This window comes from Pyxicephalus adspersus, chromosome 7, assembly GCF_032062135.1.
Source record: "Pyxicephalus adspersus chromosome 7, UCB_Pads_2.0, whole genome shotgun sequence".
Classification (NCBI taxonomy): Eukaryota; Metazoa; Chordata; class Amphibia; order Anura; family Pyxicephalidae; genus Pyxicephalus; species Pyxicephalus adspersus.
Window position 1 is genome coordinate 32,531,606 of NC_092864.1, and position 14,825 is coordinate 32,546,430.

At 39.3% G+C, this 14,825-nt stretch overlaps 1 protein-coding gene across 2 annotated transcripts in view; it reads left to right on the forward strand.

Annotated features, from left to right (window-relative positions):
- LOC140335435 (rac GTPase-activating protein 1-like) overlaps nt 1-14,489 on the forward strand; it is a 38,873-nt gene extending 24,384 nt beyond the window's left edge. The window contains exons 8-17 of one of the 2 annotated variants that reach the window (XM_072418027.1): nt 3,484-3,613; nt 6,958-7,070; nt 8,410-8,589; nt 9,530-9,625; nt 9,713-9,911; nt 10,969-11,074; nt 12,849-12,981; nt 13,184-13,283; nt 13,917-14,001; nt 14,221-14,489. In XM_072418027.1, coding sequence (XP_072274128.1) covers nt 3,484-3,613; nt 6,958-7,070; nt 8,410-8,589; nt 9,530-9,625; nt 9,713-9,911; nt 10,969-11,074; nt 12,849-12,981; nt 13,184-13,283; nt 13,917-14,001; nt 14,221-14,290 — 1,212 coding nt within the window. In that variant the 3' untranslated portion in view covers nt 14,291-14,489. The remainder of the gene's footprint in view (nt 1-3,483; nt 3,614-6,957; nt 7,071-8,409; nt 8,590-9,529; nt 9,626-9,712; nt 9,912-10,968; nt 11,075-12,848; nt 12,982-13,183; nt 13,284-13,916; nt 14,002-14,220) is intronic. The other variant, XM_072418028.1, reaches the window with a different exon arrangement.
- The last annotated feature ends 336 nt before the right edge of the window (nt 14,490-14,825 follow it).

Below are 14,825 nucleotides of genomic sequence, written 5' to 3' on the forward strand. Positions count from 1 at the left end.
TCTTACTCTCAATTGTTTCAATTTTCTGTAAAAATAAAAAACATAAACTTAAATTATGAAAATAGAATGAAGTATTACAACAACAAAACTGTGATTGCCATGTGTAACATTTGAAAGCAGCCTCCATGACTCTAAAGCGTTATTGGTAACCTGGATGCTCTGTGCACTGCCTTTTGTCGATTTTAGAATTCTGATGCTTTGGGAAAACCTTGGGTGTTTCTCCCTTGAACAGTTCAATCATTTGGATAGTCTGGATTTTTGTCACCCGTCCAGCCGAAGCTTTGTATATGCTGCAGTCCGGCATCTACTGACTGCTAAAATTCCCACTGACTAATCCATGATATACATCACGCCGCAATTTGCTACCTACGTGCCCCCCCGGATCTGTTCTTTGCAGAAGGGTGGGATTGCCATCTACTGGACCCAGACAGTATTACGGTACGGTCCAACTGGGATTTGTTAAATTGTATCCATTACCCAAATCCCATTTTTTTATGTTTTTGTTGTTTGGATAGAGTGGAGAAATGTTAGAGCCTGGGTCAGGTTTTTATTTCTAATTGGATAACTGCTGGGTAGGCTTATCCCCTCCATAACTGTCCTGGTGGCCATTATTACCAGGGTAAAAACCTATTGGGAGGGGCAGCATAAAATGTTATAGTTGTCCCCAGATCAGAAGAGATAAAGAAATATTGCAATGTGCTGAACCTCTGTTGTATCTCTGGGACAGGAAGTGTGAGGAAATCTCCCCAATGGCTATATTTCTTTACTAGTGCTTTACCTGAACCTTAACAGATTTTGACTATACATGCTTTTTAATGGTAATGGCTTCCCAAATTGTGATATAATCTCAATAATTAAGCTAATTTCACACACTGTAAGCCACAGCAGTCTGCCGAGGGCTAATTTTCAGTTCCAGCATCTTCCATTCAATTGAATGTGGTTTGCAAATAGAATATGTAATATTTGGCAGATCTGCATCATAGCACCCATGCAAATCTTGTTGCCCACATTGCAGTTGCAAGTCTGAAAAGATCCCTTAGTATAAGTTAATTGCTAATAAAAAAAAGGTCTCTTTACAAGGGATATGTTTATTATTGTTTTCATACAATGTTCATCTAGGATTCTCACATTTCTTCAATTAAATCCTATTAGGGGGAAAAAAAAATCAATGGGCTTAGAAAAAGTAGTCGTGGAAGTGGAGGTTGCCTTTAATTTCCCCTTCCTCCCTGACTGAGCTGTGAACATTGGTTTCTGTGGAGCGGAGAAGGGATAAAGCAGCGATGGTGTTTGTTGTAATCCCCTATTACAGGTCAGTAAGCCGGGGTTCCTGAGATAAAAGGATTTGACCTGTATCTTGCGACTTGTCGCTGCCTCTGATTGGTTTTCCCATCCGTTTAGAATGCAGCTTTATTAGAAGTAAATAGATTTTTGTAGCAGAAAAAAAGTGATGAAATGTGTTTTGAAAGACGAAAAAATTGATTCCAGACTTCAAAGCAATTCCGCTTCCGATAATGTTGTGAGAAGAGCACCTCTCCAGCAGTTGGTGTAATGCAATTGAGACGCCGGACTGAAGCATCTTCCCAGCCTGGAGATTCGAGTTGAATTCTCTGGATTTGGGCTTGATTTGTATTTTATGTGGATTCTGCACCAGCACTTTGTTTTTTTTCCCAAATCTGAAGATTGTGAGAAGGAAATTTAACAGGACTCCAAAAATAAACTTTAAAGAACTTACCTTTTCTTAGAAAAAAAACTCATAAACGTAATATGCACTATATATAATACAGAAGATGGAGAGAGAGACTGTGAAAGCAGTGAGATTATTATGAACACTTGCCATGAATGTATAAACTTCTCCAAACCTGCAGGACAAACGCCCAAACTCTGTGTTTAGTTTTTTGTGAGTCACTGTTAAATGTCGTCGTGTTTCCCCTCATGTGCTGAAATCATGAGAAGTATAAAAGTTGAGCATTGCATCAATTTGGTATCTTTAGTAAAATTTCACACCAGAGCAAAATGAGTGCTGGAAGGAAATTTGCGCTGACATTCTGCAGCATCTTGAGGTGGAGCCAACCTTTTTCATAAAGTCATCACTTGTGAGGAACCCGGATCTACCAGTATGATCCTGAAACAAAACCACAGTCACTGGAAACACCTTCATCAGCAAGAATCAAAAAGTCCAAATTCACAGCCACAATCATCATGTTTTGTGACATGAAGGGCGCCATTTTGTCAGAATGGGTTCCAGAAGGCACAACAGGCACGCAACATTAGGAAGACAAAGCTGAGGGAAAGAGTCAAGAAAAGACAGCAGAAATGTGGGAAATAGTTTCATTCTTCATCAGGACAATGCTCCTTCTCACACAGAAATTCTGTGATGGACAAACACATTACTATGCTGAAACATCCTCCATATTCACCAGATTTGGCACTTTGGGACTTTTTTTATTAAATTTTCTAAATTGAAATTGGTGATTAAAGGAACACGCTTTGGGTCAATGGATGCAATAAAGAAAGAAATATAAAATATCTGGAAGCAGCTGAGAAACTGATCCCCCTCCACACACATTTCACCAGTGGGAAACAAGACGGCTCAATCCTTAATTGTGAATGGAGAGAATATGGAAGGGAACAAACATTAGAATTGTCATAGAAATGAATAAAGTCAGTTATATCAGTCTCGTTGATTTTTAGACAGACTGCGCGTATGTATGTACCTTGTGTATATATGTATGTATGTATATATATATGTGTGTGTGTGTGTGTGTGTGTGTGTGTGTGTGTGTGTGTGTGTGTGTGTGTGTGTGTGTGTGTGTGTGTGTGTGTGTGTGTGTGTGTGTGTATTATTTTTATATATATATATATATATATATATATATATATATTTATTACACATACATATAAATGCTACACAATACCACAGTTTTCTTCTAGCTCTATGCAAGCAGTTAGATATGCAATTGAAATACATCTATGATCTGTCTTTTCTGCAAAACTTGACAGTTTTATCATTCTTGTGATTCCTGCCAGAAAGTAGAAGCAGATCCCAGTGAACCTGTCTTCTAAATGAAAAGCAAAAGTGCTGCCAAACTGCTAACAATGCAAGATGTGTGATGTTGTGCTAATTCTCCTGCATCCTTTTCTTGGTCAGCCCTGCCAACTGTATTTAGTGAACAAAAAAATGTTTTCCCTTTTTATTCATAATTGTTTAACATGGAGTACAGACTTACTTACCTTACAAACCTCCATGCATAGCGCCAACATATTACACAGCAATGTACATTAAATAGGGGTTGCAAATGACAGAGTGGCACAGGAGGAGGAAATGACTGCCCAGAAGAGCTTGCAAAGTGCATGGCCATGCCAACAAACTTAGGACAATATGGAGGTGCAATATATAAAATGAGAATACCAGATTTTGTATATGAATTTCTCATGAATGCCTTTTTTTTGTCTATTTTTTGTTTTTATTATGTACATTCACAGATCAAAGAAGCTGTAATTGCAAAAACTGCATTGTCTATTATAGAGGGGGGTCCGGTCCAAACTACATCCTCCATTGAGTCTATGCCACGCCGCAGATCCCGGAAGAGTTGTCGTCTGTCCTCCATTTCTGGTATTTCGGATTGCTCGAAAGATTTATTCTGTAACTCAATATGTATAGCCCACCTGTCCCCATTGGGGCCATATTGAATGCTTATGGATTTCTACATGGCATATTTAGTGTGTTTTAGGACCACTGGTGATCTTGTAATACAAAGATTTGCCTTAATCTATATACAAACACAGGAACAAAGATGTAATATATTGCAGCTTACCAGTCCTGGAGGTAAATGTGAAGGCTGCATTGGTTTTACAGTTTTAAAGCAAAAAAATGTTGAATAAAAAATGAATTCACTATTTTAAGAACATGAAAGCAAAGCTAAAATTCTGCAAGTTCAAATTACTTATCCTTTTTATATTTCTGATCCAGAAGATAGAGCAAAAACATTGATGGCTTTTCATATAGAATGGGGGGTTTAATATTTAACAGTTTTTCAGTGGCAGCCACATTATTTCAATGATTGTACTACTTAGGTTATTGAGTAGTTTTAAAATTCAGTTCTAGCAAGAATGGCAACTAAACTATATAAAATTACCTTTTTTTGTCTCACTATAGAGTCCGGTCATTGCTAATCAAAAAATCCAAACATCATCTTTAAAGGCATTGTTTCCTGCACAACTGTGTAAATAGTCACCTTTCCTGGTGATGCCAGCATTGATCTGATTATGAGTTCTGCCGATTGTTGTCCGCTGGGAAATCAACACTTCTGAGAGCGCTGATCTCCTGGGTCCCTCTACCCGCTCCAATCTGTCCTCATGGAGCTGTAGGACAAATTTAATGCTCTTGAATTATTGACCTGGGGTTATAGTATGCACATCAGGACCTGTGACTTATCACTGTTTGATCTGCATATCTGTAGTAGGTCAGAGAGTATGGAGGCTGGCAGTTCTTCTTCACCAGGAGGTTTTTGGCAAAAGACATGCAAAGTCTTTTACTTAAATTGGCCTAGTGTTATCCCTTCCCTTCACTGCATGCTATGCACATTGTTCAGTGTAAAGCTTGGCTTTGCATGCAGCACCATTGCTTATGATGCCAGCCACTGGGCACAATATCATCAGTGGCGGTCTTATGGCTGAAGAGGATCCACTTGAATGTCTGCTGAGACAGATGGCGACTTCATAGGAAGCACCTTGACAGGTTGCTGGACCTTGCTTGAACCTGGTCATTGCTGCAGTGGAGCTTGCAGATACGTCTGTGCCATATTTTGGCTAGCGTGTGGTGCATACTAACTGCTTATGGGATAGGCTTCCCCACCCACAAACAAATTCAGTTCCACTTGAAATAAAAATGTTAAATTTACCTAATGTCCAGTTCTTGCTGAAATTAGTCAGGCAACAGATTCTCCATGAAGTTGCCAACCGCACTTCTTTTAAAGTGGAATTAAACCTATTTTAATACTCACCGGTATGTCACAGATGCTGCCATCTTTTTTCCTTCTCCTTGTTCCAATCTTCAGCCACCTTGTCAGGTTGGGAGGACCTAACTCCCATATATGACCATGGGAGTTATTTAATCATGGCGACCACAAGGGAAGCAACAACACTGAGCTGCACAGCTTAGCAAGTTTGGCTGTTGAGCAGCGATCAGATGGTAGGAATGATTAATGCAGAAGGGATATCACCTGTCTTTCTGCAATAAATCCCAGCCTGATTTTAAAAATGCCATTTTCGGGTCATTTGCACTTGTGTAACTAAACTCAACTGTATAGGCCTCAGAAAGCTGCTCAAGTCTTGCTTTGAAAACTCTATTTTTTTCTTGTTGAACCCACTTTAAGGATTTGCAAGCTAACATCTGTGTGATTTTATTTCATGGCGTTACCAGCCTCACCATAAATCCCCTTCCTATGTGCATGCCCACACAATCTTACTCCCTCCATGCCCTCTTGTACAATCCTTGGCACAAAAAGTTAATTCACCAAATGACTAAAGCAGATTGGAGATAACTTTGTTGATAACATTTGCATTTCCGTTTAGAATCTCCACATAACCCAGATACTTCTATTGTTCTGATACCAGCAGTCTCTTCTCTCCCACCAGCATAGCGGTGTTTTTTGATTTCGAAAGCCTTGCAGGGATGCGGCATCTTGTATTTGTTCCCCTAATATACGGAACAGTTACAATATGTTATTAAACGTTTCTCCACTGAAGCTGCTAAGCAAAGCCAGAACGAAGGGAGAATACTTTGAATTGTGTAATGAGAAGGTGCATTAGCCTGCGGGGATGCTCCCTTCTGACACGTAGCTACGTGCTCTGCAGACGGCGTCCTGGCGGTGGCATTATGTTCATGTAAGTGGGGGATTAGTTCTGCCTCTCCTACCGTGCAGAGGGGGTCATTTACCTCCAGCTCTGCCATATCAGCTCTTCTAGAGAATGATCAACATGTAGAGCTAGCTGTGCTTATGTCAGAAGGTCAGGCCAGCTGAATGTTGTATGGTGGGAGAGTCTGACCTCATTTTTAAAGGGTACCTGTCACTTCAAAAGTCAACTTACTGTTACTTTTTGGCCACTTCTACATAACAATTAGCTACTTGGGTAAATGTACACAGATCTTTCTGCAAGTCGTCTGCTTCCAGTGACCAATATCTTCATATTTGATGGTGTGGAAATGGCTAAAAGACTACATTGATAATGAATGTCAGATATCCTGTTTTATGAAAAGACCTCATATTGTTAATGGTCCCTTTTTTTTCTGCATCTTTCTTGGATCCTGTACCAGCGACATCAGTTTACCATGAGCACCTACTTGGAAAAAGTTTTATTGTTGCAGCAAATGCAATGCATAAAATTGACTTTTATTCTTTTGGATCAAAGATTACAACAAAATTGAACTAAGAAATATATGGATGCAAGGCATTATAAAGAATATGTATCCAGAACATCACAGGTTCTTAATAAATGGACCGCATCACTATTACAAAATAGAAATTGCCATGTAATAAATCATTATAATAGCCAATTCTTTTACCCATGATTCAGAGATCTACACCTATCAGACATTCAGGATATGACACTTGGAGTGTGTCGGATTGTGACCCTCCATATGTGTTGTGAATACAGCTACTGGCCACTATGTACTTAGTAGGTCCAACAGGGCTGCCCTTCTCACCAAATCATAGCCAACTGTTGGCCCTTAAATGTCAGGGGCAATCCCAATGTATGTTGAGGTTTGCTTATGAAGATTTATTAGCTTTTTGGAAATGAAAGCTTTGCTTAAAGTGGTCACATCTGCATGAGCAAGTAGTAAGAGAAGCACAGACCCCAATGACATAGATTATATGGACAATATCCGTCATGTCACCCACTTGTATTTCTGCATGTGTCTGCATGTATTGATGTGTATTGTTCTCTTTATTCTAGATCAGTCCTCTGTGCTACCGCAGATTAATGAGGCTGAGCAGGAACTGGATCCAGACACCGGTCCTCCATCCCTCCAGGTCCTGGAACAGGCACACGTCTTCCTCCAGAAAACAGTGAGAAAAAAAACAATGTTGTACTATCAATGAATCTTTACATCCCAGCTACCTTCCTCCTCTCCCCAACATATTATACAAGACATATTCTGCTTCCTCCTCCTATAGTATTTGATGTAACATACTCCTACCTTGTATACAGATAACTGACCATCCTTGCTTCCTACTCCTCTGCAAAGACACACAGTGTCACCTTATATACAGCTTCAGATACAGCGGTGCATTCTCTTCTACTTTGTAGACTCTGACCGAGCACATGTACAGCTTACTGATCCATCATGTCTTCCTCCTCCTGTATTGGAAAAGACACGTTTCGTTACTTTATATATACAGCCTATTGATACAGCACTAGTTCCTTCTCTACTGAGAACTTGTACACTGTTCCCTATACAAAGCAACCTTATCCAGTACTGCTTCCTTCTACTTATGAAAGATTTCCTAATCTAGGGCCTTCTTCCACTGCTGGTCTTGGGTTTCCCTTTTTTTCTGACTTTAACCAGCCACATACCATCAAATTTCACTTTTTGAATTTGCATCATTTACTCCTCTTTTGACTTACAATGTAATCTGTCTCCTCATATATATTATCTGATTTACAGTGTACCATCACATTTTATCTATAGCAGTCCTTCTCGACCTTAACACCATTGAAAAAACTTCCAGGTCTTGAAATAAACCCTTTCTATAAGTACTATACCCAGAGCTCACAGTACATTAGTGTGGTGGTCAGTAGGAAGAATTCCTCTTACATTGCTGGCCAGAAGAATGTCATCCATACAGATAGCCAAAAAGATCATTGGTGTCACCTAAACTGTCCTGAGAGGTCTAAATTGCTCATTGTTGGAGGAACCCTGGTTGATACACTTGACCTAAAGCATATTTATTCACCACTACTTTCTCCTCCAAATTTTTGTGACAAAGTACAGCATAAACTTAGTGGGATATTTACTGTGTGTGTGTGTGTATATGTATGTATGTGTATATAATATATATATATATATATATATATATATATATATATATATATATATATATATATATATATATATGTGTATGTGTGTGTGTGTTCATGTAGTCTACTTTTTATAGAGTATATATAGAGTATAAAGTATATTTCTCAGTACAAGACTGTCACTCCCAGCATTAATTGTGTTTGCTGTACAATATTTTTTTTTTTTTTCATTTTAAAGCTTGTGTATTATTTCACCTTGTTTGTAACATTTTTTTTCTCTAGAAAGTAATGGAGATATATAAATCCTTAATAGCCTATCCTTCTGCCCCGGTACTTTTTTTTGCCTTATCTGTAGTGCTGACACAGATTCCAATATTCCTTTCACAGATGATCCGGGCTGAACAGTGCTCTGTCTGTGGACACAAGACCAGATTCGGGAAGATGTCCTTGAAGTGTCGCAATTGTCGGATTCTGATACATCCCGAATGCAGAGACTTTTGCCCAAAGCAATGCCCCCCGGCCACACTGCCTGCACACAACACGGGCCTGAAAAAGGGGCAGGTAACGGTATAGTCCCTTTCATTTTTCTTGCCCTCTAGACTTATGATTCAGCAACCCCAAAAGCAAAATGCATCCTAAAACCCTTTAAATGCTGCAATGTTATTTAGAAATGTTAAGGTGCTAAGGTATGGTTCTTTCCTAAATTATGGTTAGCCACCCCCTAATAATCAAGTAGAAGAAAGAGAGTATGGACTTGTATTGTGCCAAAAGAAACTTTTATATTGACAAATCCAGTAGTTTCAGAGGTATGTGTATGTTCACAACAATCCTGTAAATATTCTAGTAGTACAGAATGGAGTATCAGAATGGTAGCTGTGTGTGATCCCAACATCATTTTGAGTGATTTGTTGAGCCAAATGTCTTACTAGACAAATTTTTCCTACTAGCAGTTAATAAGTTCATTTTGAAAACAGAGCAAGAAAAAGGTATAAATTGAACATGTTAGAAGTCTCCAGTTTCTACGCGTTTCGCCCTATGGGCTTCCTCAGGGGATCGTGACAACCATACATGAAACGGGTTGGGAGTGAAATGGGAAGATAGGCACTAACCGTGCTTTATGTGGCCTGGAAACATCTAAATCATATATAGAAAATAAAGTCAATGCCAATCTTCCTAAAAAGAATAGCTATCACTATTCTGCTACTAGACTAGGCAGCTGCTTTTCCTTTGCACCGTAGGAACCATGCTTTTTTGAGCAATATTGGCTGCAACATTGTTATTAGTGCCTATATTTCTATTTCACTGACCCATTTGTGTGGTTCTCACGATCACCTGGGGAAGCCCATAGGGCGAAATGCTCAATCAACAAATGGTATGATTTGCAAAATGACTCTTTCAATGTTCTTCAGTTAGGCGTATTTGAAAATCCTGCTATGTTTTGTTGTCTCACACTGTGCAACTGTAACATGTATCGGTTTCCATGTAACAGTAATCTGTCTATGAACAGGGAACACTGGCTGACTTTGCTCCCACTACGCTTCCCATGGTACCCAACCTGGTGGTCCAGTGTGTAAATGAGATTGAGAAGAGGGGTCTGAGTGAGGTAAGATCTGTTTTGGACAATTGGCCGCCATATTGGGGAAAGAGGGGAAATAACCTTTTTTTTTTTTTGGTCGTCTTTTGACCCCAGCGAGGCCTGTACCGTGTCTGTGGCTGTGAGAGGCAGGTGAAGGAACTGAAACATAAACTTCTGTATGGTAAAGCCAAATCACAGCAACTCCTCAAGGAAGACATACATACCATCTGCAGTGTTCTGAAAGATTTCCTGCGCTCCCTACTTGAGCCTCTTCTGACCTTCTCCCTCCATGCCCAGTTCTTGGATGCAGCCGGTATGTTGGGGGGACCAGTGGATTCTATGTAAATGTTTTCTGGGGAGGAATTGTGACAATACCATGGAGCTCAGTCACAACTTGCAGGACTGCTCAAGTTACCAGGTGAATCCAGCAAGGGTGGCTAAAGCTGAATTTTAGAATAGGAAATGGTCTAAATATTAGAGGGATGTGTATTTATTGCAGCAGATCTGTAATCCAAGGTGACATTTCTTGAAAGCCTCCTGCAGTAAAGACAGGTTCCTGACGCTCTTTGTGCAGGGTGACTGGTCTTGTATCTGCCCCAATATATTTATATTTAAATATATATAAAATTTCTTTCTAAAGTTCACGGATAAAAAGATAAACTTGGCAGAGACACCAACACTTCCAAGTTTTTGCTCTATTATTATTAAAAAGTATTTAAATAGCGCCAACATATTACGCAGCGCTGTACATTAAATAGGGGTTGTAAATGACAGATCGATACAGACAGTGACACAGGAGGAGCAGAGGACCCAGCCCCAAAGAGCTTACAATCTAGGAGGCATTAGACACCTATTTAAAGTATAATTAAAGGTCCCAGTGTGGCCATTTAAACAAGTCCCAAATTCTGTAAATATTTGATGCATAAGCCTTGTAAAGAAAACCTAAAACTTCCTTTTCACTACCTGACTTGGCCAACGCTCCCTCCTGCAGCACCTAGTAGAAGGGTTTCAGAAGCAAACTAAATAGCCATTGGCTGGACTAGTGCCAGAGTCCAAGTATGGCCCTGGTACTACATGGCATTCCTAAATTCTTCCTCTGCTTGCGTGGGTTTCTTCCATTTACTTTAGTTTCCTAAAACATAATATAATTTAATCCAGTTACTCCATATCTCAAAACATAATATTGCCACCCACTACAGATAAAAAGTTGACTATGACTATGTGGAATTGTGGCTTAATTGTGGCCCCCACTAAAATCCCTTGCATGCGTATGACGTTATGTTTTCTTGTCTGTATTCAGCCCTAAATTCTTTTCAATATTCTGGATTTCATTAAACTTTCTGACTTTTTTTTTTTTTTTTTTTTTTTAGATATTCTCAATGAGAGTGATAGTAAAACAGAGATCTGTCAAGCTGTTCAAGATCTCCCTCCGGCCAACCGAGACACCTTGGCCTTCCTGATCCTCCACCTGTACAGGTAACCCTGACCCAATGCAGATTATTCTGGCATTATACTAACGCGTATGAATTCATTTGTGTTTGACTAACAATTGGCCAAGGCCTTCTTCATTGGCTTTTTTTCACCTTGGAATCAAATCCAAGCTCTTGTGCTTTGCCTTTAAATCCCTCCACAGCTCTTGTTCCACCTACTTTTTCTTACCTGATAGAAAAATACCCCCCTAGCCGCTCTCTTTGGTCCTTCAATGACCTCCTAATGACTCCTTCATCACATGCACGGCTCCAAGACTTTTCTAGAGCTGCCCCGACTCTCTGGAATGGTTTTCCTCATCCTGTACATTTAAAGAGCACTCAAAACCCATCTTTTCAAACTCGCCTACCCGTCTTCTTCTGTCTCATAAAACCCTCACTACTTCCCAACATTCCATATCCCCCCTCCTATTCTGTGATACTTCCCCTTTATCTATGATTGTAAGCTCTTCTGGGCAGGGTCTTCTCCTCCTACTGTGTCACTGTCTCTGTCTGTCATTTACAACCCCTATTAAGTCATTTACAACCTCTATTTCAAGTACAACGCTGCTTAATATGATGGCGCCATATCAATTCTGGTTATTATTAATAATAATTCCTAAAGCCCAGTTTAATCCTCATCCCTATTGTTATAAACAAAACCAGAAAGCAGTAAAATCATAAGGTTTTATATTTGTATAGCCCCTGGCTGAAATGCCCTATTACCTGCCCCCTAACAGAGATGGTTCTGTATGTGGAAAAGTCTCTCTGCACCATCTAGTGTCAGACCCACAAAAATGTTGGCAATGAGGGGGTGCATTATGTTATACTATTGGGCTTGAGACTTCTACAATGTTTTAGTTGCATCACAAATAGCAAGCATTTAGAATCCAACTCGATTGGGTGAATTATGATTGACTGCCATTTGTTTTGGCATTTAAAAAAAAAGTTACTTCTGAATAAAATATTCAATGAATAAGACCATGTAAGTGCTGCACAATAAATCAATACAAAGGATCCTGGTCAATAAAAACAAATCTATTTTCTGTTTGTCTCTCCAATGGCTATACCCGCACATGGCTACATTTTGGATGATAATAAATGTAATTAATAATATTAAGCTGAATACATTTCGCAGAGATTCTTTAACAAACTCATACAGCAATCAGCAGCTCTGTACAATCCTCCCAAATTCTCAGATATCCGGAGGGAGCACTTATACCAGGCATACACCATGCCATCTTCTGTCTATATTATTTTAAATATTTCACTTGTCAAATAAATTGATCATTTTGCAGTTACAAGCATTTGATGTTCTATTTAGTTAAAAACTGATCTGTATATAAAAAAATGAATTAAATTTAATCTGCCAAAGAACTGAATTTTTAAACGTGAATAAAAGACATTTTTTTTGAGTGATCATATTTTGTTGTTGCTTTACCAGTTTGTACCCCAAAACATAATGCCAAACTAAAATGAAAAGAGGCAAATTTTAATAGCCATTCCTATTAAACTGTATTTATATAGCGCTAACATATTATGTAGCGCTGTACATTAAATAGGGGTTGCAAATAGACAAATATAAGAAATGACACAGGAGCAGGAAAGGACCCTGCCCAGAAGAGCTTACAATCTAAAAGGTGGGGGGAAGTATCATACAATAGTACAGAATATCAATTTTGTTGATCCCCCACCCAGCTACCTGCATTTTCAGGTACCCCACCTGCAGGGTGCCCCCATCTTCAGGCACCCCATTTTCAGCAGTTCCTTTCTTTTTTCTGTAGAGTGATGCGCAGCCCTGACTGTCAGATGGATAAAATGAATTTGTCTCGAGTCCTCGGCCCGACCATTGTGGGGCACTCTGTGCCGGATCCCAGCCCTCTCATGATCATGCAGGATACCCCCAGACAGGCAAAGGTCTTTAGTAAAATTACATTTTATTATGTCTTTTGAGTTATGGGAAAACAGTTTTGATTTGCCTTTTTGTTGCATTTGATAGGGAAAATGCGGTTTCAGTTTTTTATATTTGGAATATAAGAAGCAGCAGGAAGAAAGAACTTATATAATATAGAAGAATCTGGTTGTAGGTATGTACTTATATGATGCCCTTCTTTGCCAGGTGATGTCTCTTCTGTTGTCTCTGCCCTCTGGATTCTGGAATCAGTTTCTTTCCAACAACCAGGAGAATCAGCACTGTGACTCTGTCAGCACTGCACAAGGTGAGAGCAATTACTGCCGTATAATACATGCAGCTAAATAACACAGGATGGGACGCCCTCTACTTCCTGCAGAAATTGGCAACAAGCAGGGACACCCAACCAGCAGGCTCCTCCACATCTACAAACTCCTTTGCCTTCACATATCAGGGTGTGTTTGTATTCTAAATCACATGATTGGCAGTACTCCAGAATGCCACGAATGACACACCTCTGGATCATAGTGTCTTGCTCTCCCCTGAGGAAGCCAATAAGGTGAAATGCGTTGGACTATTCAGACAAGGGATCTTTCTCTACAACATGACCTTGGATCCTATGTGGGTCAACTTCTTTGAACTTACTGATAGCAATAATTTTTGTCTGAGAAACAGTCCACGAATCCCATGAAAAAATTGGGTTTTGGATGTAAAAAAAAAATGTATCATTGTTGGACTCTCTTTGGAACAATACGCAGCCAAAAAAAAACTTACTCCTCATTTCGTTTTTCAAATTATCTTTAGGGGTTGGCAATAAACTTTTATAGACCTTTTAGGAACTTTTATAGAACACCCTATATACCTTATATACTACCATTAAGTTTATTTTATACTTCAAAGAGATCTCTCACCATGATTTGTCTGTTTTATCTCCATATAGAGCGTCTGTTCCGTCCGCTGACCTCTCCAGAGATTAATATTGCAATGGCTGCTCCTCTGAAACCCAGAAACCCCTCCCCATATTTGTAAGTACCTCTCCATTTTTCCCATTGCATTGGATTGCTCAATATACACATAACCACTAAAGGGAGCATTTGTAAATCAACTTCTAAAGTGCAATATACGAAACATGAAATGGCAATAGGTTAAAAACAAAAACACATAAAACAAATAAACAAAAACAAATTATTAACTCCATTTTCTTTGTAAATAGTTTGAATTTGTTCCCCCCCACACGCACACAGGACAGATTCTGCTAGCAAAAGCGATATAATGAAAAAAGCCGGAAGATTTTTTACATCACCGAACAACTGAAGGGGGAGTGCGTTCTTTACAACCATACCCAATCACAATGCACATACCGATCACATGACTGTTGTGTGTGTATATATTGAATCTGCCCACCGGAATGTGTCACGGATCTTTATATTTGGAGTAGGGTCATTCTCTGTGTACGTTTTTTGTGTTTTCTGTAAACTTTGTAAAATGAAATCAGATTATTTTTGCAGTAGAAGCTTCCTTCTTTGTGTTTTATTCTCAGTTGAAGGTGATGTGACTTGGGCTGGTCTGTGGTCAATGGATCTGCCATGGCTCCATCAGTCATGCACGAGGATGGAATTACAAATATTCGTGTCCTTTTAAACAAATTGATGAGGCCTCCCCACTTGATTCATTGAGTCATTCAAACAATGGATGGTCATACAAACACATGTTAAATTCCCAATACTTTTGGCGAGCTCATTGGTGGCCTCCAAAATTTGCTGTGGTGTAAAATTTTGGTTGTTGTTTGTCACTGGAGCAGCACTGGAAGGTTCATCCAGGGGTTCCATTGGAGGAGTTGCCCTCTTGC